The 25,642-nt window shown below is 42.1% G+C and overlaps 2 protein-coding genes across 4 annotated transcripts; one reads left to right on the plus strand and one right to left on the minus strand.

Annotated features, from left to right (window-relative positions):
• Positions 1 to 1,054: 1,054 nt before the first annotated feature.
• On the minus strand, positions 1,055 to 12,453 carry rfx7b (regulatory factor X7b). Its single transcript, XM_028958306.1, has 10 exons — positions 11,981 to 12,453; positions 11,499 to 11,532; positions 9,738 to 9,823; positions 9,159 to 9,197; positions 8,910 to 9,032; positions 8,696 to 8,812; positions 8,279 to 8,363; positions 7,778 to 7,985; positions 7,375 to 7,673; positions 1,055 to 7,241 (listed from the first exon to the last, which is right to left on the minus strand). Exons 1-10 carry the CDS (start codon positions 12,130 to 12,132, stop codon positions 3,831 to 3,833), a joined length of 4,554 nt encoding a protein of 1,517 aa, XP_028814139.1. The 5' UTR covers positions 12,133 to 12,453; the 3' UTR covers positions 1,055 to 3,830.
• Positions 12,454 to 16,623: 4,170 nt separating this feature from the next.
• On the plus strand, positions 16,624 to 25,642 carry LOC114766931 (transcription factor 12-like). 3 transcript variants are annotated; one of them, XM_028958307.1, is made up of 13 exons: positions 16,624 to 16,806; positions 18,928 to 19,018; positions 19,669 to 19,808; positions 20,667 to 20,802; positions 20,995 to 21,056; positions 21,295 to 21,382; positions 21,572 to 21,645; positions 21,803 to 21,937; positions 22,953 to 23,052; positions 23,193 to 23,385; positions 24,438 to 24,670; positions 24,781 to 24,903; positions 25,021 to 25,642. In XM_028958307.1, the coding sequence occupies exons 1-12, from the start codon at positions 16,741 to 16,743 to the stop codon at positions 24,900 to 24,902; spliced, it is 1,440 nt and encodes a 479-aa protein (XP_028814140.1). In that variant the 5' UTR covers positions 16,624 to 16,740; the 3' UTR covers position 24,903; positions 25,021 to 25,642. The 3 variants fall into 3 exon arrangements, with proteins under 3 accessions (XP_028814140.1, XP_028814141.1, XP_028814142.1); XM_028958308.1 differs by having other exon boundaries at positions 23,220 to 23,385; XM_028958309.1 differs by lacking the exon at positions 21,803 to 21,937.

Below are 25,642 nucleotides of genomic sequence, written 5' to 3' on the forward strand. Positions count from 1 at the left end.
TCCGTGTGCTGGCGTAGAGAAGGACAATAGAGGAGCATCTGCTGGGTCTGTGGAGCCATGTCTCCGTAAAACCCCGGCTTCTCGCTCCCCTTGCCGTTTGGTCCACAGATGTCAACAAACAAATAAAGCTTGCAGTGCACGCGTGGCTTTAAAGAGCTAAATCCCCCACAATATTAGGCCATGGTGATGATGCTGGCTGAACGTTGAACTTGAACATGAAAGTGCACGTCCACAAATCTCTCCTAAATACAGTTGTCCAATATTTCCGGAGACGAGCGTAATAAAAATATAACTCTCATAAAATACTGACTCATGTGATGTGCTTGAGGATGCCATTCTGGAAACATAATGAATGTTAGCTAAGGTCTACGTTTTAATGGTTGCATTTGAATACACTAATGAACATCCAAGTGTCCAGATATATTATATATTGATTAGAAACACACATTGATTAAATCCTTCCCAACCCCCCAAATCTGCTGGGGGTTCAAGCCAACAGCCAGCATAATAAGTCCTGGGGATCCATTGGTAAATCAAAATGCTACGGCAAACTAACAAACTAATATCTAATCCACAAGCGTGTATTCAGAAATGCATTAAATAATACCATATGTATAAATCCAGAGAAAGAGGCGATCAGAGGGAAGCCACACATGGCCAGATGACCAGCAGCATGGCCAGGATCAATAGGGAGAAGTCATTAGCATGTGATGAACATTAGCTGGACCATGGGAAAGAAACACAGCCGTGGCAAAGGCCCCTCCCCACTGACCTCCAACATTTAAAATGGGACTCCTCATTTTCCAGTCCAAGTGAGAGAACAGAAAGAATAAAAAATGAATGAACAAATTTGTTTAATACCCTGGATGGGTCTTCCATTGTGTTATAGAGGACTCAATGTTCCCTTCTTGTGTTCTGATATAATCGGCCAGCAGACATCAGATATTGATATCCGTCCTGACTTAACATTATAACCAGCAGAGGGAGGCATAGGATCCTACACATACCCAAAAATAATGGATACCTTTTGGACACAAACGAGGGGGGAGAACAATTTTCTTTAAAAAATGTTTATTGGCTTTTAAAACCACTTAAAAAAATCTCACCTGTGAGTACTTTCAACAGAGAAAAAAACATTGCTGAAATGCTTCTGCAATATTAACAAGCTACTGTACATTAAGCAGTTACACCAGACAACAGCACAGCAGGAGATTTGGATCTACTGGTTAAACATGGGCAAGAAGGTTAAAACAGGAACTTTACTGAACAGGTTCCTGCACATCAAAAGGAGGAGCCAAGTTTTCCTTCATCTCTCACACTATATATATATTTAATATATTTATATATAGAGAGATATATATATAAAACAAACAACAAAAAACAGTGCCTTATTAAATGACAAACAAAAAAGTATGTACAGGTTTCTTCACAAAGGCATTTTACTATAAAAAAATGAATGTAAAAACCAACAGAACACATTCATGAATGACATACACGGAACAATATTAACTTAGTAAACATCTTAAAATGCCAAATAACATTTCCTCCAAGTAGCAATGTTTTTCTTTCCTGGCCAACAGAACCAGCCCTCATTTCAGCAAGGAAGTGGTCACAATGAATTTTAAGTACGACAGTCATTTCAACAAACATGCGCACATACAATCATTTATTAACATGGTGGAGCATGTACTTTTTCAGTTGTCTCTTCATCTTAAAATTTCTCTTTAAGTCTTTCATATTCTCATGTATGAGAATGAGCAAATAGTGTATCTCACTGAGATTAGTGCACATTGCTACACAAGACAATTGTACATTGTCATTTTCAAACACATTTATGTTAATTACCGCCTTTAAATTCATCATAAAAATATTTTTTTTGTGGGCATCAATTGTAACGTCATTAAGGATGTGGCAAAGCCATGGAGTATTTAAAAAAAAAAAAATTAGTGCAATAAATTTGCTGAAACGTTTGCTGAAACATGAGCCTTTGACATTTCCAGTGTCTGCTGCAGGGTTCTTTGCACAGTAAATCTAGGCTATGTCACAGAAATGTATACCATTATAATATTTTTTTTTCAATAAACCATGCTATTTTTCCTCTCAAAGTATACACATCAATTCTGCTAATGCAGAGACCAATAAACTCTAGTAAGTAAAATGATATCAGCAAGCTAGAGACCAAACAGACAGCATTACTTGCACAATACATGAAGCCAGAAACATAACGTACAGCATATCGTGCTGGCTATAGACCAAAAATGATCAATACAATTATTTTGTTTATTAATTTTTTTTAAGGGCAATCTGACCTACCTAAATCATAACCTCAATACAGTGTCTTCATATAATGGACTTATGGTTTATTTTTTTCCTTTTTGCCTTTTTTTCCTCTTACAAATGAGAACATGGCTTCCCGACTACACAATTAAAAAATTTAACAAGCACATCCTGTCATGAATTCAGTAAGTAATGAAGTTTTTTTTTTCTTTTAATTATTATTTCTCCTCAACATGCTCTGCCATCAACTGTTGCCTATATAACAACTATGTTTGTCCACTTACAAACTGTACAAGAACAATTCTCTGCTCGGCTTTTCACCGGTTGAAGTTCGACATGGGTGATCAAACGGAATATCCTCAACAATCTCACTGTTCTTCAACAGCTTCTCTTTGGTATGGATGTAAGGCTGAAATTTACAGGACACCGACTATGGGTTTGATTTATCTTTTTTTCTCCAAATCTGTCAACTACTTATTTAGCCGTCACCATACCATATTTGGAAGAGAATTGACTGCACTCCTCCTCAAGCCTCAATAAAATCCCTCCTGATATGACTTCCAGTAGAAATAATACTATTCACAGGATATTGCAATGCAAATAGCAGGATATTCTGTCTCTATGCATGCACACTGTTAATGAGGATGACACTGAATCTGAAGAGGTCGAGAAAAAGTCAAGCTTCTGTGTGTGGAAACTGTTCGAGAATGTAGCAACTTTATATTAAAGCCTTCCTACAGATGGTATAAGGCCTTTGACTTTGGAAATAAGGCATCCCAGTACCCTTCCCTTTTGTAATAGTTTACATAATTCACAAGACAGAAGTAAGAGTAAAAATCCCACTCCTCCTGACTATCTTTTATTTAACAGTACAAGTATTATGGCCAGTCAAAAGGTCTTTTCAGCTAAAGACATTTGTGGGTTCGTCGTTGATTCTGGCAGATGAAAATTATTTCAGCACCTAATAGCACCTTTTTACTTTCAACATCTATGTATGCCAGGCACACACTTCGAAAACTGGTTTCACCTTTTGGGTTTGCGGTCCACTGTTATCCCAAACTATTCTTAAAGGCATAGTTCAGATAAATCTTACTCCAGACTTTTCTTTAGCTAATCCAGAGAGCTTTGTCAGGACTGCGATGTGTATTGCATTTTCAAGTCCACAGTGAAACCCAATGAAACTAAAATCCATGGAATTTGTCAGTTCGGGTGGATGAGTCTCGTTTAGCAGATTGGTTAACCCAAGCGGTGCGGTCTCGAACGGCGACCACAGAACCATATTAACGCAAGTCTGTGACAAACTGCTTGAGTTCAGTGACATGGGAAGAAGTCAGGACGTGCTGACAATATAGTAAAAACGTACAAATGAAGGGAAAATGTGAGCCTGTAAAGAGATCAGGTCAGGTTGGAACTTCTCAAGAAGTGTCCAGGTTTTTGCTGCACAGATAAAAAAAAAAACTATACAAAAACAGAGATATTTCACAGAACAAGAAAAATAAATTATAAATAAAAAGTAGAAAAAGGGAAAAACAAAAAAAAAACCATGGACAATACTAACCAAGCATCTCCACTGTCGGCTGGTCTTTGTTCTCCAGCCAGTCAAAGCCAGCAGAGTTCACAGTGTCACTGCATATCTGCTGGAAAATCGGATCATTCTTCAGTTCTTCCAATGTTGCGTCTTCATACTGATCCTGCTGCTGGCCAGGGTCAAAGAGCAGGTTTGCGTCTAGAGTGTTCAGGTCATTTATGCTACCAGAAAGGTCAGAAGTCAGTCGGATGTCACTGGAGAAGTCTGAAGCGACTGCATTGAGCTCCGATGCCACTTGGCCAACAAGCTGAGAACTTGGGTTCAGGCCATCCTCCCCCAAGAGGTCTTTAACAGTGTTGTTGAAATCCAGCTGCTCCTGCTGCTGTTCGTCCTGCTGCTGGCTGCTTTGTGACAGCATCTGCTGCTCGCCAAGCTCGGGGTCGTTTTGTAGGTGCTGCTCATCGTGCATCTGCGGATCCTGTAACTCCAGCTGCTGATCCTGTGGCTGTCCACCGGATCCTGGTTGTGCTTGTCCATCACCAGTAGAGAAATTTGTCTGTTCACTTCTGGGACTCACGAGGTAACAGGGCTTCTGGAAGTCATAAGCAACTGGGCTCGAAACTGGTAGCTGCTGGGACTGGTGGCTGGCGGCGGCAGAAAAACTGGCGGTAGTCTCCAGCATCTGGGTGAGATTCAAGCGGGCCGTGTAGTTGGACGGTAGATTATTTACACCAAGGCCCCTCACTGCATCATCTCCATCTGCGTCCATCTTGCTCAGGAGCACATTGGTAATCTTTGCAGTGTTGCTCTGCTGTCCTTGGTGACAAAGGGGCAGCATTTCTGACTCCATCATGACGTTCAGTGGTACAGACTGACTCCTCTGGGCCATGCTATTAGCGCTCACTAATGACTGACTGCTTGAAAGTATGCTGAGCACCTCAGAGGTCAAAGTCAAGTTGAAGGGGGAAACAACAGACCTGGTGCTGGTACCAGGCTGGCCACTGGTCCCACTTAGGTTGCGCTGACGAACGGCAGGGCTGACGCTACGACATCGGAACGTGGCACCGCTGGACCCAACAGTCTTGTTGTCTAGTGGGGCAGGTACTGCAAAGCTCTCTTGTTTACTGGCAACGGGCGAGTTGGCTACCTGCGGCTGCACAGGGGAGACGGCTGTCAAGCGGGCCAAATGTCCATCCTGGTGCCTCGTCTGAGACTGATAAGCCTGCCCAGGGATGGCAAAAGCATGCGGCTTACGGAAATGGTCCTCCACCAGGTCTTGGTAGCTTGGTAGGGTACTGATGGCATTGTTGCTAGGGATCGAAGGGGAGCTTCCCGTGCTGTTATAGCGGTTATTGATCCACTCCAGCTTGGCTTTGTCTGGATGGGTTGCCATGGGTCTCTGCATAGGTTTAACTGGGCTGCTAGAGACCACACTGGCATCATGATAGCCAGTCATGCTAGAGTTAATAGGTGTAAAAGCGAAGGGATTGCGGCACTCCACAGGGCTTGGTGGGATGCTGCTGCTGCAGTTGGAGAGAGGAGTGCTAATAGGGGTATGCCGGCCACCTCCCATGATTCCATCCACTGGCGTTATGGGCGCCATTCGGGAGCATGGACTTTCTCTAGTCAAGCCATGGCCCCCTGGCAGCATTTCAGATGTCGGAGTTGGCGTCGGAGTTGGTGTAGGGGTAGGTGTTGGGGTAGGGGTGTGCACTGGGGTTGTGCTACTATGCGCAGAGTGGTAGAAAGAGGAACTTTGCATGGCACCTTGGGACACTGCGGTCTGCCCTTGAAGGGCTATGTCTACCAAATAAGGCTGCAAGCTGCTGTTCAGCTTCATCTGCTCTTCCATCTGCACAAGCTCCTCCACAATGCTGTCCTGAGTCATGTCATCATCATTGAATGGGAAGTAGTCCATACTGCCTTGGGCTCCAGTGAAATCGACAATATCTTGTTGGAGGGCAATCTGACCAGAGGCCTCAGGTACTTGAGCTATTAATGGAAGCTGGGAGGTGGTGATCAGCTTGTGGTCTGCTGGTATCTGTGAAGGGAACTCCTGTTTCTGAAGATGTTCTTCATCCCACAAGGCCGTCTTCAGTTCATCTGCTACACTGCTATCTTGTGACATAGCAGATAAAATCTGGGGGTTATTGGATATATGTTGTAATAAGGACTGGTCAGAGATGGCATCTCCAACTGGAATGGGATTGCTGGCACTAACAGTACCTGCACCACCTCCGCTTTCACTTTGCAACAAACTCTGTGATTTGTCAACAGTGAGGGAGGAACTTGTGTTCCCAATAGGAGTGTCAGAAAGAGCCAGGATTTGAGTTGGCACGGATATGGAGTGTTTCAACGTCACTTTGCATGGAGCACTCTCCGGTCTGGCTGGGGTGCCAGGCCTTTGGAGCTTTCCTGCGGTTCCAAATCCTGGTTTTGGATTGTCAATAATGTCTAAAGATTGCTGGGAAATAAATACCCTTTTCACAGGAATCACATGCGACTCAAGCACAGAGGCAGAGCGCTTCCTAGGACTCTTGGAATCAGGACCAGGATCTTTCTGGAAAGCACTGCCTGATGAAAGCAAGCCGTTTGATGACAAACCAGCGCTAAAGTTTTGATTAGTGACCGTCAGATACAGAGTGCCATCATGACATTCCTTGCCGTTGTTATTGCTCCCAAGGGTCAGCACTCCAACGTTGGTAATGGGAGAAGTAGCGGAATCTGTTTTGGTCCTGGTTACTCGATCAGGTCCAGGGGAGCCTTTGGCAGGTAGGGCGGGTTCACTGGAAGTCCTGTGTTTAGTGGCTCTTTCGTTCTTCAGCGCAGCGCTGAGTTCCTGAACAGTGCTCTGCTTATCAGCAGCAGTGTTGCAGTCACTTGTGGCGTCAGACACCACTTTAATCTCGCTGGTTGAGGCCACAGTAGGAGTGGGGGTAGTGGTTGGACGACCAAGCCTCCCAGTACCAGGAGACTGAAGCGGCGTGGCTGCTCGGCCATTCTGAGCCTGCTGGGTTTGGTTCTGCTCCTCTTGTGAGGCTGTGCTACTGACCCCAGCTGAGGCTGGCCGTAGTGGTGTGGGCACACTGCTGTTCCCACTGCTGGTGCTGCTGTTGGGCGCCAGGGAAATGGCAGTCATTTTGACTACATTAACTGAGCTGACATGGGGAGTGGGCATAACGGTTTTAATAGGGCTGTTAGTGATAAGAAGGGTTGGGGGTGAGCGAAGGGTGATCGCACTTGTGGCAGAAGGTTTGGGCAGGATTTGGGCATACCGATGACGTGCCAGCCGGTCAGGACTTGCAGGAACATTCTGAGGTGTTTTAGGTGACTGTTTGACAGGCTGGGTCACGACTTGAAAGTTGACAGGAACCACTTTGCCTTCTGCTGTTCCAACAGGGCTGGGCGAGGTCATGAGCTGGCGGTTCCTCTGCACCTGTATGAGGGAAGCAGATTAATAAAATATATGTTATTATTATTATTAATACACCAGAGCAATATTTGCTTTTTATTTAATAGGTTACCAATGTCACCATGAAATCATTGCATAGATAAAAAATTTTAATTACTGTAATTGGACTGGGCACAGCTGCCACCACAATGCCAATGGTGGGCTGGGGGGAAAGCAGAGCAGGACTAGCAGTGAGACTAGTTCCAGGCCCAGGGGTGCCAGCATCAGCCCTCCGGGTTTGAGCATCACTGGGCAGGGGAGAGTGCAGCTTTTGTTCCTGTTGCTTTTTTTGTATCTTACGCTGCAGCTGCTGCTTGGCGTCGATTGAAGGGGAAGTGAGAGTCTTAACTTGGGGCTGGAATGAGTTCGCTTCACCAGTTGGGACAAACGCTGAAGCCTGTGTTGGTGTCTTCATTCCTGTTTTAAAAACAAATCCATCCATGTATCAAACCAATCGTGTGTGTTACATTCTATTGATTGCTACAAATAAAGGCCACATTTATGATGCATTTATTCTGTACCCGTTGGAGTTCCAGTCATAACGGTGAGGGCGGCCATAGACTTGGTACCGATGTAGTGGCTGTTCAACAGGAAGCGGGCAAGTTCCTCCACACTGTCGAACTGACGGCTGAGAACTTTCTGAGCCCATTCACACACCAGACCACAGGCTGCAGAGCGCATTTCATCTTCTGCACTAGGAGACTGACCTGTTGGCTCCAGAAGCTCACACTGATGGATATAAAGATTTTTGCATGAAGGAACCGCAGTATGAAAATAAGTATTTTACAAATTGAATAAATGTTGCCAATAAATCACCTATTGGCACAAATAGCTATTTTTTTACATAGTAAACATTATGAAATGTTTGCTTCTGCACATAATTATTGTCTATAAGTAAGAACAATATTTGTTAACTGATGTTACTGTGTTCCTTGTTCCTATTCCCCACAGCAAATCCAAATTTTCTGGATACACCACAGCTGAAAAATAAAAAATTTCAGGATAAATGAACATATTCTTACCCCATCACTTGCTTTGTGTAAGTCCAGGTTTGGCAGCGATGGCATATGCACAAAGGCTTTCTTCCTAAGTCCACTGTAGCAGTATGTAAGAAGTAGTTAAGTGCTTTTATTCTCCTGATATTAGGGCAGATATGAAATGATCATTCCTTGTGCACATATTGTGAAATAGATTTTTAACTAAATTTACCCAGTATCAATTACACTGGTAAAATAATTCTTTTTTAAAATAATGTTTTTTAAATTTGCCAAAACCTCAAGTAAACTTTTTCACATTGTTATTATGGGGTGTTGTGTGTAGAATTCTGAGGGAAAATGCATTTAATCCATTTCTGAATAAGGCTGTAACATAACAAAATGTGGATGTGGATGCACTGTATGTTTGAATATTTTTTATTCAGGATGAGTATGAAAGGATATTTGGATTTGCCCCTCATGCCGAGACGACGTGCTTTCATGTTGGGAAAAACGTTTTTCATGATTTTCCCAAAATCAGCTGCACTCAGGGGATGGTAGCCAAGATTGTCACAATAGCTCCTGGAAGATGTGGGAACAAAACAACAACATTGTAATGTGCTAAATAATGACAATAAAACAAGGACAATGTAATACAACAGCAATTCTATTAACTCACTTGTATTCATCGTACACCTCTTGCTTTGGGAGAGAAGTCTCTGGATGTTCCTCTAAGTGATTTCGGATCCAGTTGAACGCATACATTTGCTGGGTCCGGCTGGACGACATAGAATTCTGATCACTATGGAGAAAAACCACAAGGTTGCAATGTAATTTATTCTAGGGTATTTTAAAGTTCCTTTTTGTTGGCCTTTGTAATACTGTTCATCTAAAATGATTTGTTCCTTGAAAAGAGAAGCTTTAGTACCATGATGCAGGACTGGCAGACCCCCTCTGATTTTCAGTTCTATTGGACATCATGTTGAGTATTGGGGGTTGAGGTGATGAATAGATATGGAGAAACAAATAACAGACATGAAGACATGAAGCTAGATATTGCAGAATCAAACTGGTATGATAGTATTTCATTTACTTATGAGTGTTTACATAATCAATATATTCAGACAATCAATAAATCACAAGGAGAATGTAATTGAGAAACACTTTGCAGTAAAGATTCTGTGTAAATGCAGCCTAAAGGAATCACATTGGGTTAAAATATGAAAATATTTTGTGTGGATCATCTAATGCCACAAGAAATATCAGTCCCAAAGTGGGACTTTTGATTACAATGAAACATTACAATGATGACATTTCACTGCTATTCATAAATGAGCGTGGGGCTATGGAAAGGTGAAACATGAGAGAAAAAGCATTACAGCTGTGGTTTCAAAGCTAAAACCATGAACACTCACAAAAAAAAATCAACCGTGCATAATGTTATGTTAAAACAGGACAATATGCAACAAGGGGTGGTCACCAGGTAGATGTGTGGTCATTCAAGTACCTTTTGTCATTGCCACTGCTGGGACCAGAAGGCAACTTAAGGTAGAGGTAGAGTTTTTCAATGTCTGTAAACTTCTCAACATCTTGCTGTGAAAACCAAGAAATTAAATCATTAGGAGCAAAAGAAAATTTAATAATTACACAAAATATTTTTAATAGAACTATAATTCAAAAAGGTTTGGGCTTTTTACTGCAGGATTGAATTAATTGTAAAAAACTAATAATAAACAGTTTAATTTGCCCTATGTCAAATCTGTTATAATCTCAAAGGGCTGACGGCATTTTCAGTAATTTACTGCAGAGATAAATAAACTAAACGCAATCAGACTCATGTGTTAAAAACATGAAAGAAGCATGTTTTAAAACCAATTCCCTTGCCGCCTAGACAGGATGGGAGCTTCTTCTGCATGTGACCGGGCACATCAAGCCTGAAGTCTTGCAGTGCTTTTAACCAGTTGCCATGTAAACCCTGACAGTAACCATGCATGTCAATGCTCACACTCTAGCAACACATCTTTTCAGCACGGGCTCCGCCCCACCTCTGTTTCAATTGTATTCCAAGAATGAATTCATCTCACCTCTTCCTATTCTATTTGCCTCTTTGTTGCTAGGGGAAACCACTGCTCGTGAATGGGGTGAGACTTGTCAGCCAATGAGCAGTAAATAAAAAAAAAATTAAAAGCCTCTGTTTAACGTACAGTGTCTGTCATGTCCAAAAAAAAAAAAAAACCTAATTTGATACTGGGAACGATGTGACAAATCACAATGCACTCGGGCATGAGACAGCTATAGTGGGTTACCAATTTCTCTTCCCTTGTAGTGAGATCATACATTTTAATGAATGGGATTATCCCACCATGGGAACAAGCCACTTCGTTCACGGGAATATTTAGTGTTGTCCCTGTCCCACATGGAAAAACTTCCTGTCATGACAGGGCATGACAAGCATCTGTACACTGGCAGTACAACAATGACTGACTCAGAACAATGACAAATTAACTAATAATAGTATAAATTAGCCACATTGATTAGCTAGAAATACATTTAATTGTACACACACAATATATATAACAAAAACATACAAATATATATACATATGCACTTGATTCTTAATGTTTTAGCACCACAAACCACAAAATAAAATCATATTAAATAATATAAATATATAAAGCATACTGCCATTTTCTCCAATTATTACATTTTTAAAAATATAAAATAGGTGATTTTCACACATAACACAGTCATTATATGATAGTGTGTGTAAATATTCAATTTTGAAAATAATACATAAAAAAATCCCAGTACCCAGAAGCTTTGATGAATTAAATCTAAAATTAAACTATTATAAAATGGATGAAACTGCACATCGTAATTTAAAACAAAAAACATTTTGGTGTCTTATATGTGTGTGTCACTAATTTCTATTGTAATGTCTGAAATGACTATTAATAATTATCATAAGCAGGCATTTGATTTTACTACTTACGCTTTTTATTAAAATCCATAAAACACTGAAAACCAGTAATCTACATCCAATTTAGGGAGATGATGGCACACAAATAACAGGCGTCAGTGATATCAGATTATTGAGTCAGCACCAACGATGGAGGTGGACTCGAGAGGCATTGTTGGCTCATTGCATTCGATGTAGGTGTATGGAACACAGTCCACAGGCCAATTCAGCAAGCGTGCATCTCACAGAGTAACTACACAGAGTAACTACGCATTAACTACGCAGTAACTACACAGAGTAACTACTCACCAGGATGCTCTCCACTTTTGATTGTACGGATTTGCTGGAAATACAAACATGCAAACACAATCTGTCAATGCTGTAGCACAGTCACACACTGAATAGACATTTATAACATATTCTGTGGTTTGAATAAAAAAAAATGAAAAACTAGGCTACAAACATTTCCACCTCGCCCGACGCCACTCGCTCAACCCGGACCGAGTCCGTGTAATGTCGGCGCCTGGCGGGGCTAACGTTAGCCAGCCGGGCGTAGCGGGGGTCGGAACGCCGTCTTCCAGACGCCGGGCGGCACCTGGACTGACCTTGTCGGCCGCCCGGGTTACCGTCGCAGCCGCGGCACGCTGCTAGCTGGCTAAAAACAGCGCTAGCGTCCGGCTAACGGAGCTCGGCTCGGCTCGGCCCGGCCCGCGGGTTCTGGCCGGCCGGCGGGCGACGTGTCGGCGGCGGCGGCGGCTACGCTAGGCTAGTGGCGTGTTTACGCCGCTCACCAGATCGAGTTCTTGATCTTGTTGTACTGCAGCGCGCTGGCCTCGGGCCCCTGGAGTCCGGGTCCCACGGCTGGAAGGGCGCCCGGCGCCGAGCTCGGGTTCTGCTGCTGCTGCTGCTGACCGGGTTGTTGGTGCTGTTGATCATCTGCCATCACGGTGATGTTCTGCAGGGGAGGCAGGCGGGCGGGCGGGCGGGCGGGCGGGGGTGCAGCCGCGTTCAGCTTCGGCGTGTAGGCCTCGTCGGAGACCTGGCGAGAAGAGCAGTTCTCCGGGCGCACATAATCACCGCCGGAGACGCCTCCTCACGCCGCTCCTCCGCGACGCATCTCGACGGCGCTGCGGGAAGAGGGGCGCGGAACCAGGGGAGGGGACGACAAGACAAAACAAAAAAGAACCGCAAAAATAAAAAAAAAAAGACCCACTGCAGCAAACAGCACGCCAGCAGCCGCCACGGACGGTGCTGCTGCGGCCGAGTAGCGGTGGCGCAGGCGCACTACGTGGAGCCGAGCGGGAGGAGAGGCGCTTCCAGGTACCCGGAGAAGATGTTTTTCCCCGCCAGGCGACGTTTGGTCCGATCTGATCAGGACGTGCGTGCCATCTCTCATCTGCAGTTGGCACCGCGGACATGCTTAATTGCCCACTCGACTGATTGATTGATTGTTTGATTGATTGATTGATTGATGCCTCTAAATGAAGCATTGTGCGCAGACACGTGATTTAAAAAAAAGTATAAAGAACAACATGTACTCTACAATAAAGAACTTTAAATTACATTCTTCAGGGTTTAATATATTGGTTCTGACCGTTTCTTTCCTTTTCTTTTATTTCTTTATTTCTCCTGCTCTTCTACTGTCCATGGCAATGCAAATTTATTAATTGTAATAAAGGATCACCTTGCCTTATCTAAATGTGTCTCACTTCACTTGTAATTACTTGTATTAGGTTTATCTGTATTTTCCACACTGTTTTGCAAATGTATGTCTTCACTGAAGGAGCTGCTTTTAATCTTAGTGTGTATATGTGTATAGGGACAATAAAATGCATTCTATTCTATTCTATTCTCACACAGATTTCCAGACTCTGGGTCCAAGGAAAACATGTAAATTCATCAAAGAATCAAAGCTCTAAACTCATGCGAAGGAGAACCAGCAGACTGCCTGACCCTTTCTTCCACCAGGCTTTCATTCTGCTGAACTCTGAACACCAAACACACTTTTTTTGTAAAACATTTATACTGGGGCAGTGGTGCCCTAGTGGTTAAGGAGGCGACCCCGTAATCAGAAGGTTACCGGTTTGAATCCCCATCCGCCAAGCTGCCACTGAGGTGCCACTGAGCAAAGCGCCGTCCCCACACACTGCTCCCCGGGCGCCTGTCATGGCCGCCCACTGCTCACCAAGGGTGATGGTTAAAAGCACTTTTTTTTGTCACCGTGTGCTGTGGTGCAGTGTATCACAATGACAATCACTTAACTTTCACTTTAAAAAAATACTGTGCATATTTTATAAACCTATGCATGCAATGTGTAAACTTGTTCATATATTTTTTTAATATTTTCATATTTTTCTGTAGTGTAACAGTCAGAGACAAACCATTCACAAAGCAGATCTGAATTGAGACATGTTGGCTTTCCACTCAAACCAGACATTGGGCCACATCATACCTATTTTAAGCTAGACTTGAATCTAGACTTGTGATTTATTTTTAAGATGTAATAAATGGCATTGAAGCCCTCTCATGAGCTTTTACTGGTTCTTGCAGGGCTTAATCCTAAATCAAAGAGTGGTCATGCTTCTCCTGCCCTCGCTCTATTGTCTAGCAAGGAATTAGCTGCTACCTGTGTAAACTTTGGAATCGAAAGAGTATTTGATCTTCAGAGAGGCTTACTGCCATGAAATCTGTTAATTCAGAAATAACAAACTTTTAAATCTGTATATGGTGATGATCTCTGTGCCCAATCAACATCCTGAAATGGTATCAAGCATTACCTGTCTGGCCCAACACTATTTTCACTGAGAATTTCACATGGGAACTGTGCATTGGATTGATGAATGGCATTCTTTTACCAAAAAACTACAGTTTCTGGGCCACTGAAAATGTACTTGTTGTGTAAAAGTGTAAAAGGTCTTAAAATATCAACTAATACCATCCAAAACATTTTTCACTGTAAAATGGACTTTTCTCATGTGCACATAGATTTATGATGAATATGGACATTTCAATATAAAATATTGAAGCCTGCGGTATGTAAGGTGGAACAGACAATTCGAATAAGGAGGGGGTGTTTGCCCAGGGCACCAAATGGGTATGTTCAGGGGATGTTCAGTCTTATCCTTGGCCCATAGACAACACTCACAATACATTCTATTGTGTTTCATTCGTGAATGCAAGGTTTTATGTTTTATTGGAATTCTATTTTTCCTGCAGAGGAATTGGCCTTGAATGCATAGCCTTGAGCTGCACCCACTGAACTCAGTGGGTGCAGGGTAAATGGGTGCAGGGCTGAGCTGAGGGATTACTTATGTGGACACTAGAGGGAGGTGTGTCCTGCGTTTTCAGTCATGCTGCTGATTGCTGATTTCAATTTATATCAATTTCCTTTGCCACTTTTTTTTTTAGAACACATCACATTATACATCTAACAGAATGTTATGTAATATATTTATATGAGCCAAGTCAGTCATTACATTGTCATTACATTTTTATCAAAACCCTTCATGGCCCTTGAAGATTAGAGGAATGTAATCTGTCTGTTGGAGGAAACAGTAAAAATTGTTTTTGGATTTTTATTCTTGTCACCTCTCGTTCTCAATGTATTTTTCTGTCAGTCTTCTGTCACTTCACATTTAAATTCTCATCTGAGTAGTGGTGATTTATTTATTTGTTGTGTCCTTCCCCAATGAACATCCACAGGCAATTATACTGACAGATTTATTTTAAATACATGAAAAAGATTAATGAGGCTGCAGGTATTTAATCTCCACACCAATACTAACATGGAAAAGTTTTCAAAACTGGAAAAGAGGTCATAAAATGACATGGGTGAACATTTTAAAATTCAGTTTGTGGCTTAATTTTTAACAGAGGAAAGGCATAACCTGGAAATCTGGGGCAAAGTTAGCGCTAAAGAGGCAGTACTATGTAGAGGTCAATCAGTCTGGTTCTGACATGCACCAATCTTCTTACAAAACGTCCCCATGAACCAGTGCCACTCTTGACAATTCACATGCATCTAAAATTAAAAAAAAAAAAATGAGGAGGATTGAAATTCAACATTTTGTCAAACATTGTGTACATTATCTGAATCAAGGACGAAAGTAGAAAAGATCGTTGTAAGACTAAAAAAAAAAAAAAAAAAAGTGAAGTGATTGTCACATGTGATACACAGCAGCACAGCACACGGTGAACACAGTGAAATTTGTCCTCTGCATTTAACCCATCACCCTGAGTGAGCAGTGGACAGCCATGACAGGCGCCCGGGGAGCAGTGTGTGGGGACGGTGCTTTGCTCAGTGGCACCTCAGTGGCACCTTGGCAGATCGGGATTCGAACCGACAACCTTCTGATTACGGGGCCGCTTCCTTAACCGCTAGGCCACCACTGCCCCACTGAATACTACAGTATGTGTGTGTGTGAGTGTGTTTTGTGTCAAGATGTCTTTTAAGATGCCTAAAGCTCAAACTTGTATGGTGTTCTCAGGACTCAAGGGTCAGTCTGTGGATTCGCGTGGCGAGCTGTGGTTTTACTTGTGATTGGATTGGCTGGGGGCTGGTTGTGGCACCGTCTGATATTGTGTTCTGTTCTTCTGCTCTCAGTTGCACTGGTGAATGCTTTTTGAACTTTTTTTTTACAATACTTGCCCCAACTGCTTCTTCATAATGACTCCCAGGTCTGTGCAACCTTCTCCTTTTAGACTTAAAATCCATGGGTGGAGCCATGAGGGAACGGAGTAAAAATGCTGAACCAAAAACATACTTTTTGGTTTAGACCATGCTACACTGTAAAGAACCTCGGAGCTGGGCATTTAAGAAGTTGGAACGACTACAGTCAACCCTCTTCTGACATGCAGTAGCACAGACCTCCTGGTTGTGGTCAGTCAGTCAGTCAGTCAGAGAAGGCCAGCAGACACTAAGCAGGGATTAGAGTCTACAAGGAGTCTACACGACAGGACATGTATATTTACTCTGCACAGCACCCAGACAGTCTAGCATGAGTAAAAATAACCTTATTCCCTCTGCGGCACGTGCAAAGCAACCATTACCTGAAAAGTGGGTCAGATGAAGCTTGAGGACACTGCAGTGGTTAATGCCGGCCAAGAACGTGGTATATTTCTCAAGTACTTACAAATCCCTTACTACTCTTTTGCATTGAACTCTTGTTATTTTATGTTATAATAAACAGAACAAGTAACATAATTTCTTCTGTAATTGTGGCCGTTTACATAACAATGTTTTTACACATAGTACAGTACACTTTGAATGTTTTTATTGCATTTTATTTTCACTGAAGGGAGAGGCACAGCACTTTATTAACTGAGAGGGGCGTTGCCAGTGGTGAAGCCCCCGCAGACGGAGCGTAATGGTTCAGTCCTCATTTGCATACGCTGTCTGAGTGCTGGTCCATGGTTAGTTGGCGGAGGCCGGGGGGGTGGTGGAGACGCTGGCTGCACTCAGACAGGAGCTGAGTGAGCGTGCAAGTGGGTGAGGAGAGAGGAGCTGAGGATTTTACCCACGACACCAGAGATTCAATCTCGGTCAGCAGTGATGTACTGCGCATACCCTACAACAGGATCTGGCAACCCTTTAATGTATTACTACAATGGGAAGACGGTGAGCTTTTACATGCTTTTTACTAAATATGTTGTTTTCTACATTTCATTGTCTAGTACTTTATATCTCTAAATCAGGTTTAGGCAAACCACATTTCCACAAAAACCACACTAAATCATACATACTCTCATATCATACTAAAGTATAACGTACAATATTCTCCTTCTAAGTGAGAACAATAACACAACAGTTTTAAAAGGCACATATTTTCTGATCAAAAATCAGATAAAAAAAAAAGAGTAGGAGAGTTTAATATTTTGGACGAGAGCAGACACCCCTGCAACAGGTGTATCTGGTGTAACTTCTGACTTCAGTCACAATGATGTTGCATTCAGGCAGCTTGATTTGTTATTATTAAGGCATAGATATGGATTAAAAGCAAGTTTCAGATGCTTTCAGAATAAAGAAATGAAGCTTAAAATACACCTGTTGAAACCTCAACCTCAATGATAAAAATGCTAAATGTAAGGTAAAAAGGGCAAATAAATATTTTAAAAAGATTTTTCAGTTGATGTAAAGTTAAATATATATTTATGCATGTATGTTAGTCACTCTGGACAAGGGTTTCTGCCAAATGCAAGAATTGTAAAATGTGAATATTTTGCAATAGTGTTTGTCAGTCATTAAGTATGACTGCACAAATGTGAAGATCTTCTTGGTGCAGCGATAGAAAAATACTCTGAGCAGAGCTCTAGACAGCATGCAGGTTGATCTTGGAAGGTGTAGGCACTGCAACTGGAAGGCCAGGCAGACAGGAATGCTGCCTGACGTGAAGCAAAATGTGACTTGACCCTGGGCAGTTTTTATTCTTCTCTCTGCCCCATTACAATTCCCAGCTAAGACTTTGATCTTTAGGAAAGTAAGTAATTCCAGACGAGGGCCGCTGACTGCATGGAGAGGACAATTGTTTGCATGTGTTCAAGACATAAAAATTCTTCAAAATTCAAGAAAAGAGGGTAAATAACCCTGGAGGGATTGTACAGAGTTGTTTACAATCTGCTCTTTTTAAACTGCTGTCTTTGATTTGAGACTATAATTAGCCAGAAATATTACAAAATGTGTCTGCTGGTATTCTGGTAAAATCTTAGATGAATGCTGCCAATTAAAATGAAGTATATGATCTTGCCTAGTTGTGTAAAGAGCATTGTGAAGGCAGAAGATTTGCTCTCTTTGGATTTTTTTTCTCTTTTCAGCGTTGGGGGTTAGTTAGTGTTATTAACGGGTCACCTGGTTAGCCACAATTGGCATTATCCCCCACCATATGCCACGCGCCAAAGCTTAGACGGGCCCTGCATCTCGGTGTGGCTGCGTCGGCCTGCGCTGGTCCCAGGGTCACTATGCCGGGGGGGATACGGGTGGGGGGATACGAGCACCTTGCGGCTCATATATCTGTGAATGCGTGAGCCCAGGAGAGTAGAGTCCTCACCAGTTGTCCTTATAGGCCGTGTTGCCGTGGTAACGCACTTGCCATTGATGTTGCAGAGCAAAGCTTGTTTTCGTTTCCTAGAGGGCACATCAAAGCGGCGAAAAGATGGAGCAGGTGCAGGACGGGCTCCTCTGACTGAGTGTGTATATGGCAAAAAAAGAGAAACTCTTCATGTGGTTTCCAAAATGTTAATATCTTATTAATATCTTAAATGCTATCAGGTGCCTGTGTGCTCTGAAGTAGGAAATTGAATCTGGACTTTTAACCACTAATTGCCATATAATAAAACCCATTGACATGAAGCAGTACAATGGCTTACTTTATGTCGTCTCATACCAAAAAGGCCGGGTTTGCAATTGTTCTCACTTTGTTTCAGCAATCAAAGTGCTCCGTCCTGGTTTGGAAACTGAATGTTGTTGTGATGACAGAAAATAACAAGTACGATTCATAATAGGAAACAGTTCGCCCTTGCGAAGGCTAATGGTGCCATGATTAAACTAAAAGCTGCAAGCCTCACACTATAAAACACACAAACCCGTATTATATATATATATATGGAAAGGGTTTTGAACTTCACATGTCTGCATCATGATCTGTTCTCATTGGGGCTTTTATTTTATGTGTGAATTAAATGCAAATGTCACTTAGCCACCTCTGGTCATCAAAATAACATTTTTAAGATATTTGTTTCTCAGGTCTATACTCCATCTTCAAGCTCAGAAGGCCATTCTGCCCCATATTCTTCAGGCAGAGCTCCTAACATTGTGTTTACAAGCTCCTTGCTGGGTAGGTGCCATTCTCAGATGCGCAGTCAAGAACCAAATAACCCTCTACACCTTAATTCCTCACTTCATTTAGCTTTATTTAGGCCATTGCTGTGTCAGTGTGTGTGTGTTTGTGTGCTGCTGTCTGCTGTCTGGCAGTTTTGTGTGACTGTGTGCTTTAGGAAGATAGAGTTCTGTTGTTGGAAAGTGTTTCTTTCTCCCAAGGACACTGGGGCCTATTGGGACGTGGAGCGGAATTAGATTTCCTGTTCAGCATGTAAACCCGTTCAAAGTGAAGGTCTAGAGGCCGAGTCTGTGTTTTCTCAGCTGCTTTTGAGGCACGGTTCATGTTTAAGAAATAAAAACTGATACTCTGGGACAACCCATTGCAATTTGCCCTAATTAAGTATGACACTTGAGCCCAGTGCTCCATCATAATCCTGGAGCACATATCCATAATTAAAATAAATCTTTACACTATATTTAAGTAAGTAAAAATAAAATCTGAACATAATATAGCATGTTGTATATCATATACTATATATATCATATATATTGTATATCATATACTAACTGAATGCATATATTATATTCATATCGAGTGCACAAAATGTATTGTATTGAATGACTTTTAATACAAGATTTTAATTATATAATTTGCTATTACATTAGATGGAACGAACGGCTCTCCTGACCTCTGGAGTTCATCCAATGGGATCAGTCATTCGGGGCAGGGAGGCATGCTGGGAGCCTCCTCATCCAGCCAAACACAGTCAGGAAACTATGGCAGCTTGCCATCACATGACCTCCTGGTGAGACCTGCAGCAGTGCAAGACTTAAATGTGTAATTAAAAGGGCACAGGGTTTGAATGCGTTACCTGGGGTCAGGAATACAGGAATACCGCTCAGTTCCTCATAAATCCCAGCCAGTGTATTTATTCTGGTCCACAAAGGTGAAGCACTGATTTACTGGAACACTTGGACAAAAGAGCACACATTATCAAACAATTGCTCCACTTAACAGTGTTTCAAATATAATCACACAAAAAAAAGTCTGTAAAGCTGTTTCTTCTCACTGGTCTGGTTATTTGCAAAGGCAGAGAAAATGGATTTTTGTTTCACAGCTCCACATCTGTACCCAACTAGCCTGCTGTGCAGGGAAAGCGTGCTGTATTATGTTGCGCTGGCAAAACAAAGGAAATGATTTAACTGTGGGCTAAAGTTGAAGTTTAAGCCCTGTGCTCAAGTCACAAAATAACCTCCACAGTGTAACAAATACAAGCTAAAAAAGATGGATACTTCCTTTGGGCTTTCAGTAAAATAAATTAGATTAAAATGATATGATCCTATATCCTGAGTTAAACACTCAGTCCATATAAAAGTCCACCTTAAGACATGATGCATGAGTTTTCTGAGAAAACTGAGAATCTGTTGTTGAGAGGTGAACGGTTGAGTTTAAAATGAGCAGAATAAAACATGTAAGTAATGAATGTATGTAGTGGCTGTATGTTTTCTGAATAAAAGTTTTTGTTGATTTGGTTAATCCTGGCAACCAAATGCCCAGATCCGGTTACCAGGTATGGCTGTATGGCTCTGAAATGAATAGTGGGCAGCACATCTGCTGTAATGTGTGTACTGAGTATACTGAGTTTGATATTTGATTTTTCTAGAACTTTCCCCCACATTCAGGTGCACTTGCAGAGGTCAACAGAAGTCTTCCTCCCATGTCCACATTTCATCGATCCGACAGCAACAAAACACTTGCAAGCCAAACCACACCAGCCAGGGACACGGGGAGCTTCATGGGTAAGCCATTTTAAATGAGAAATCTTCATTTGACAGTCATTTTGTACATTTTAATTTCAAAGCAAAATAATGAAGTACGTATTCTATACTTCTAAACATTCCAAATAGCCTAATAAATGTATTAGTTGTAGATGAGAGAGTTTGATAATATGATAACTATTTAAAATGAAATGTGTGTGTGCTTGTTTGAAGCTGTCACCCAGGGCAGTGGGAGTTCACAGACAGGAGATGCGCTGGGGAAAGCGCTGGCATCTGTAAGTGGAGCCGCTTCTTGGAATGATTTACTATGTGTGCCATGCTGTAGCGAGCTGGATTGCAGTGCAGTATCTGTTAGTTGTTTTTATGACGTTATGGAAGTTACACATTTGAGGAAGAGCAACAAGTGCTCCTGGCATCTTAAAATCATTAAAAATGACAAGTATCGCTTACTTTTCTTCAATATACATCACACATCCATCAAGATTCCTCTCCCAACCCCCTTTTATATTGCAGATTTACTCTACAGACCAAACAAGCAGCAGTTTAACACCCAGCCTGTCCAACGCAGGCCCTTCATCGTCTGCCATAACACACCCCACAGGTACCAACATTACACATGCTGTATTAATCTTAAAAAAAAAAGCAACTTTATTTATCTGAGATTTACAACTCTTAATAGCTGGGGTTCCTTTTAAGGGATTGAATGATAGGATATATATATTTTAGATAAATGTTGTTTGCTTTTATGCCCATCATAGCGTATAATTTGTTATCCATATCTCTGTATTAGGGACCAACCAATGGCCTCCTCCCGCTGTCCATCCAACCCTGTCGGCCAGTTATGAGACTCCTCTGCATTCCATGGTAATGCCCTTTCACTTCTTTCTGTTGTTTACCTGTTCAAAAATGCAAACATTGCATTACATACGCACATTTTTGTTGGATAAAATATTTTTTCTTCATATTTACCGATGTTCATAGTTTACTTTTAATATTTCTAATACTCCCACACACCTATCAGATGGAGGATCGTCTGGACAGGCTGGAGGATGCCATCCATGTCCTTCGCAACCACGCTGTAGGCGGGGCCACCAGCAGCATATCCAGTGACATCCATAGCCTCTTGGGACACATGAGCCATGCTCCAATCACAACTGTACGCTCAGAGACCTCCATTCTGATGAATTGTTGTTTCTGTGTGAATGACAGGTTGTGTGTTTGCATAGGGAAATTTGAGGAAACTGCCAGTAAAATATGGCCTAGATCCGTGTGTGTTTATGTGCAGGCCCTTTCCACCTTCACCAATTTGGCGCAGCTCACTTGCATTTTTTCCACATGCATAACTGCTGGCAGGAGGTGGCTCTGCCTGAAATAGAAAGCAGAGCGTGCGCGGAGCAGAAGGAGCATAGGTCTCATAAAGTGCCACCCTTTGTCATTACTTGAGTTCACAAGTCGCCTCGGCCCACAACACTTTAATATATCACCTCCAGAACGACTGGCTCAGAGGATTTCATGTTAAGAAATTGAATGCGCTGGACATTCTGAAACGAGCTGAAGAGTGACGGCCAGTGAGCTGCCCCCTGATTACAGGAGATATTGCGACAGGCCCCATAAAGCTGTGATCAAACGTACATTTTTTGATCACACAAGTGTACTGGAAACAACAACAAAAGAAAGAGTGTTAGTTTAATCCCTAGGAGGATATTACATCATTTTAGCACTTTTTATTTTTCCAGAAAGAAAATGTTCTGGAAAGAATTGTGATGTGTTTTAAAGACCGGGATTAGGGTTCGTGTCCTATTAGATGGCTTCATGTGGCAGTATGGAATGCTTGAAAAGAATGAAAGACTTTTTTCCCATGTAATCCACTTCAACAACCTATGAAGCTTGGCCCTATGTGTAAAATATGTGAAATAACAATAGAACATGAGCATGCAGGTGAATGCAAGTTAAATTTTTATTTACGGCATTTACCAGACGCTCTTATTCAGACCGACTTACTATCAGGCCAGTCCCCCTGGAGCAATTTAGGGTTAAGTGTCTTGCTCAGGGACACAATGGTTATATGTGGGATTTGAACCTGGGACTTCAGGGTCTACTACCACCCTTAAATGCATGTTAAATGCATTTTTATATGTCTTTTGTCTGTCTTCTGGCCTGGCTATTTACAGGTTGCCGTGGACACTGTTGAAACTTCCAGTCCCAGTGCACTGGTCACCTCCGGAACCCCTCCCACCGCTGACCCGACCAATCATGGAAATGGTTTCAGAGGTCAGTAACTTTAATCTCTAGTCATTTCTGCTGTGAACCACACTCCCTTTGTCTGCATTTTGAAACAATATCAAATAGATGGAGTTTCATTATATTCTGTAGTGTTTCAGTAATCAGTACAGTAAATACTGACCTCACAGGCAGCGGTGCGGTGACTCTACCTTCAGTTATTGCCGCTGGCATGGCAGCTCAGGCCAAATTGCCCTTAGTGCTGAAAGTGGAGGTTCCTGAGAGAGAGGAGGCATACACTGACTGCTCTGATGGGCTGAGGTCGGATGAGGAGAGTGACACAAGGGACACCAAAACACCGGGAGGGCAGACCACCAGAACCAGGTACCGATGTCTTACAATTCATTACATTACATTTCCCTGGCACTTTATGCCAATGACCATGTTTATGTGATTAGATCAGTAGGGTTGATGCTAATCTACACATCCGCATGTTACCACAAGAGGGAACCCTTTCCACAGGATAGGATAGTTCTAGTCCATTAGTCCCCACCAGTGTTGGGCACATTAACGTTAAAAAAAGTAATTTGTTATAGTTTCTAGTCACTGAAGTAACTGAATTAGTAAATGAGATACAGCATTATAAAAGTAACTAGTTACCAGGGAAAGCAAAACGTAGATGGCATAGGTCCATCTCCACCTTCATTATCAGAGCTCAATATATGAAGTCCTCATTACCGACATGGATAAAGACTTAATTTTAGAGCATAATGTACATTTAACATATAGACTATTAACTTAAGGGAAAAGTCATGTCGGATGAAAACAGCTGAATTACACTAACAGCCACATGTTATTGTCAGTAACGGTAACGGTGTTGTAACAATGGAAACAATAATTGGTTAGATTGGTTATTGTAACACAGTTATTTGCATCAGTGGTCCCCACTGAGCTCAGTTAGGCCTCAGTTATTGTTAGCCTTGTTATTTTACCTAATCTGTTCTCACTACATTATGTTTTTTTTTCAGCATTAATCTGTCTCTGTCAGTCTGACATCACTGTAACATAGCAAATTCGATTTTTTGAATCACATTTTTTTTTGTCGTTTCTCATATTGCATTTATGAGTACAATAAAATTTGAGCATAACCAAATATTTACGGAATTTGGCATACGCCCTTATCCAGAAATACTTACAATGTGCTTTCATGTTACCATCAAATATTTGAATAAATAAGGGGCAAGAGGTAATATAAGACAGAAAGTCAATCAAAACAGTAATAACTGCAGTGTGAGGTTTGTGATTTGGGGATTGGGGTGGTTTAATGATGAATACTGTCTGAAAAATACAATAAATGTCAGAGAGACTCAACCAACTATAGACTCCAGCGTGTGTATGCACTCATCTGTGCTCATCTGCGCTTGCATGCACCACAGCAGTGTCCATGAAGATGAGGACCTGACCCCTGAACAGAAGGCCGAGCGCGAGCGAGAGAGGAGGCTGGCCAATAACGCGCGAGAGCGGCTCCGCGTGCGTGACATCAACGAGGCGTTTAAGGAGCTGGGCCGCATGTGCCAACTGCACCTGAAGAGCGACAAGCCTCAGACGAAACTGCTCATCCTGCACCAGGCTGTTGCCGTCATCCTCAACCTGGAGCAGCAGGTCAGAGGTGAGTGGCGGTGGCAGAGGGCAGCATGTGACAAAAAAAAAATCCCTCGAGCAACATACTGAGCCCAGCATTATCTTACAGAATTTCACTCTTCTTCATGAACCCCACAGAACGCAACCTGAACCCAAAAGCTGCATGTCTGAGGAAGAGAGAAGAGGAGAAGGTTTCCTCTGTGGCCCTCGATCCGCAGTGTCTCCCAGACATGCTCAACAACCCTCTGGGTCACACCTAAGGTACCGTCCGTGTTTAAATATCAAACATTTCCCTCTTTCTGTTGTCACTTTTATGATGGTGAGTCATGTTCTGATGTTCTGTCTGATGTTCTGTTAATTGATCCCTTCTGTTTGCAGTGCAAACAAGCATTGAAGGGATGGTGTGATGGCAAAAACACTCCAGAACAAAGAGCTTTTAACCCAATAAAAAGCAGATTTTTCTGTTTATAATAATTATGCTCATGCCTGAGGAAACCATATAAAGCATACGTACACTTTATGAACCCTGACCTGAGAATTCAGCTTGTACATGCACAGCATTGTGTGGCCGCTGCATTCCACAAATGTTTATTTATTTATTTTTTTAGTCTGCATACTTTTATGCAGACTGTTCTTGATTATTCCCAGAAACTCTTTTACCTCAAAGGAGGCCCGGCAAGGGCACATTTACCAGAGGATCCATCGTCCACGCGATGCTCCGGAGCATGTTAACAATCAGCGGGCCTTCCATCACAAAAAGCGAAACCTACTGCAGACGCAGTTGTTCTTTTTTTAAATGTTCTTTTTTACAGACACCATTTCTTGATGTGTCTAAACGATTTTAGTTCGGCTCCCCTTTCATGTCAAATCCAAAGCAATGTGTATAAAAATGTATTCAGTAGTTTGTAATTATATATACATATAATGTATTTAGCCTTTTATACAAGAACGCGCTTGCAATTATGTCTGCTGCATGTTGTACAATAAAACCTTTTTGATA

The sequence above is a fragment of the Denticeps clupeoides genome, chromosome 17, assembly GCF_900700375.1.
Source record: "Denticeps clupeoides chromosome 17, fDenClu1.1, whole genome shotgun sequence".
NCBI classification, from domain to species: domain Eukaryota; kingdom Metazoa; phylum Chordata; class Actinopteri; order Clupeiformes; family Denticipitidae; genus Denticeps; species Denticeps clupeoides.

Excerpts from the sequence above, each read along its gene's own strand:
- LOC114766931 (XM_028958307.1), top strand. The coding sequence starts at position 16,741 with ATGTACTGCGCATACCCTACAACAGGATCTGGCAACCCTTTAATGTAT. Across the intron at positions 21,383-21,571 it reads TGCCATAACACACCCCACAG|GGACCAACCAATGGCCTCCT; the intron begins GTACCAACATTA and ends TCTCTGTATTAG. Across the intron at positions 23,386-24,437 it reads GGGCAGACCACCAGAACCAG|CAGTGTCCATGAAGATGAGG; the intron begins GTACCGATGTCT and ends CATGCACCACAG.
- rfx7b (XM_028958306.1), bottom strand. The coding sequence starts at position 12,132 with ATGGCAGATGATCAACAGCACCAACAACCCGGTCAGCAGCAGCAGCAG. Across the intron at positions 8,364-8,695 it reads GGCATGAGGGGCAAATCCAA|ATACTGCTACAGTGGACTTA; the intron begins ATATCCTTTCAT and ends ACTACTTCTTAC. Across the intron at positions 7,674-7,777 it reads TATGACTGGAACTCCAACGG|GAATGAAGACACCAACACAG; the intron begins GTACAGAATAAA and ends TTTTTAAAACAG.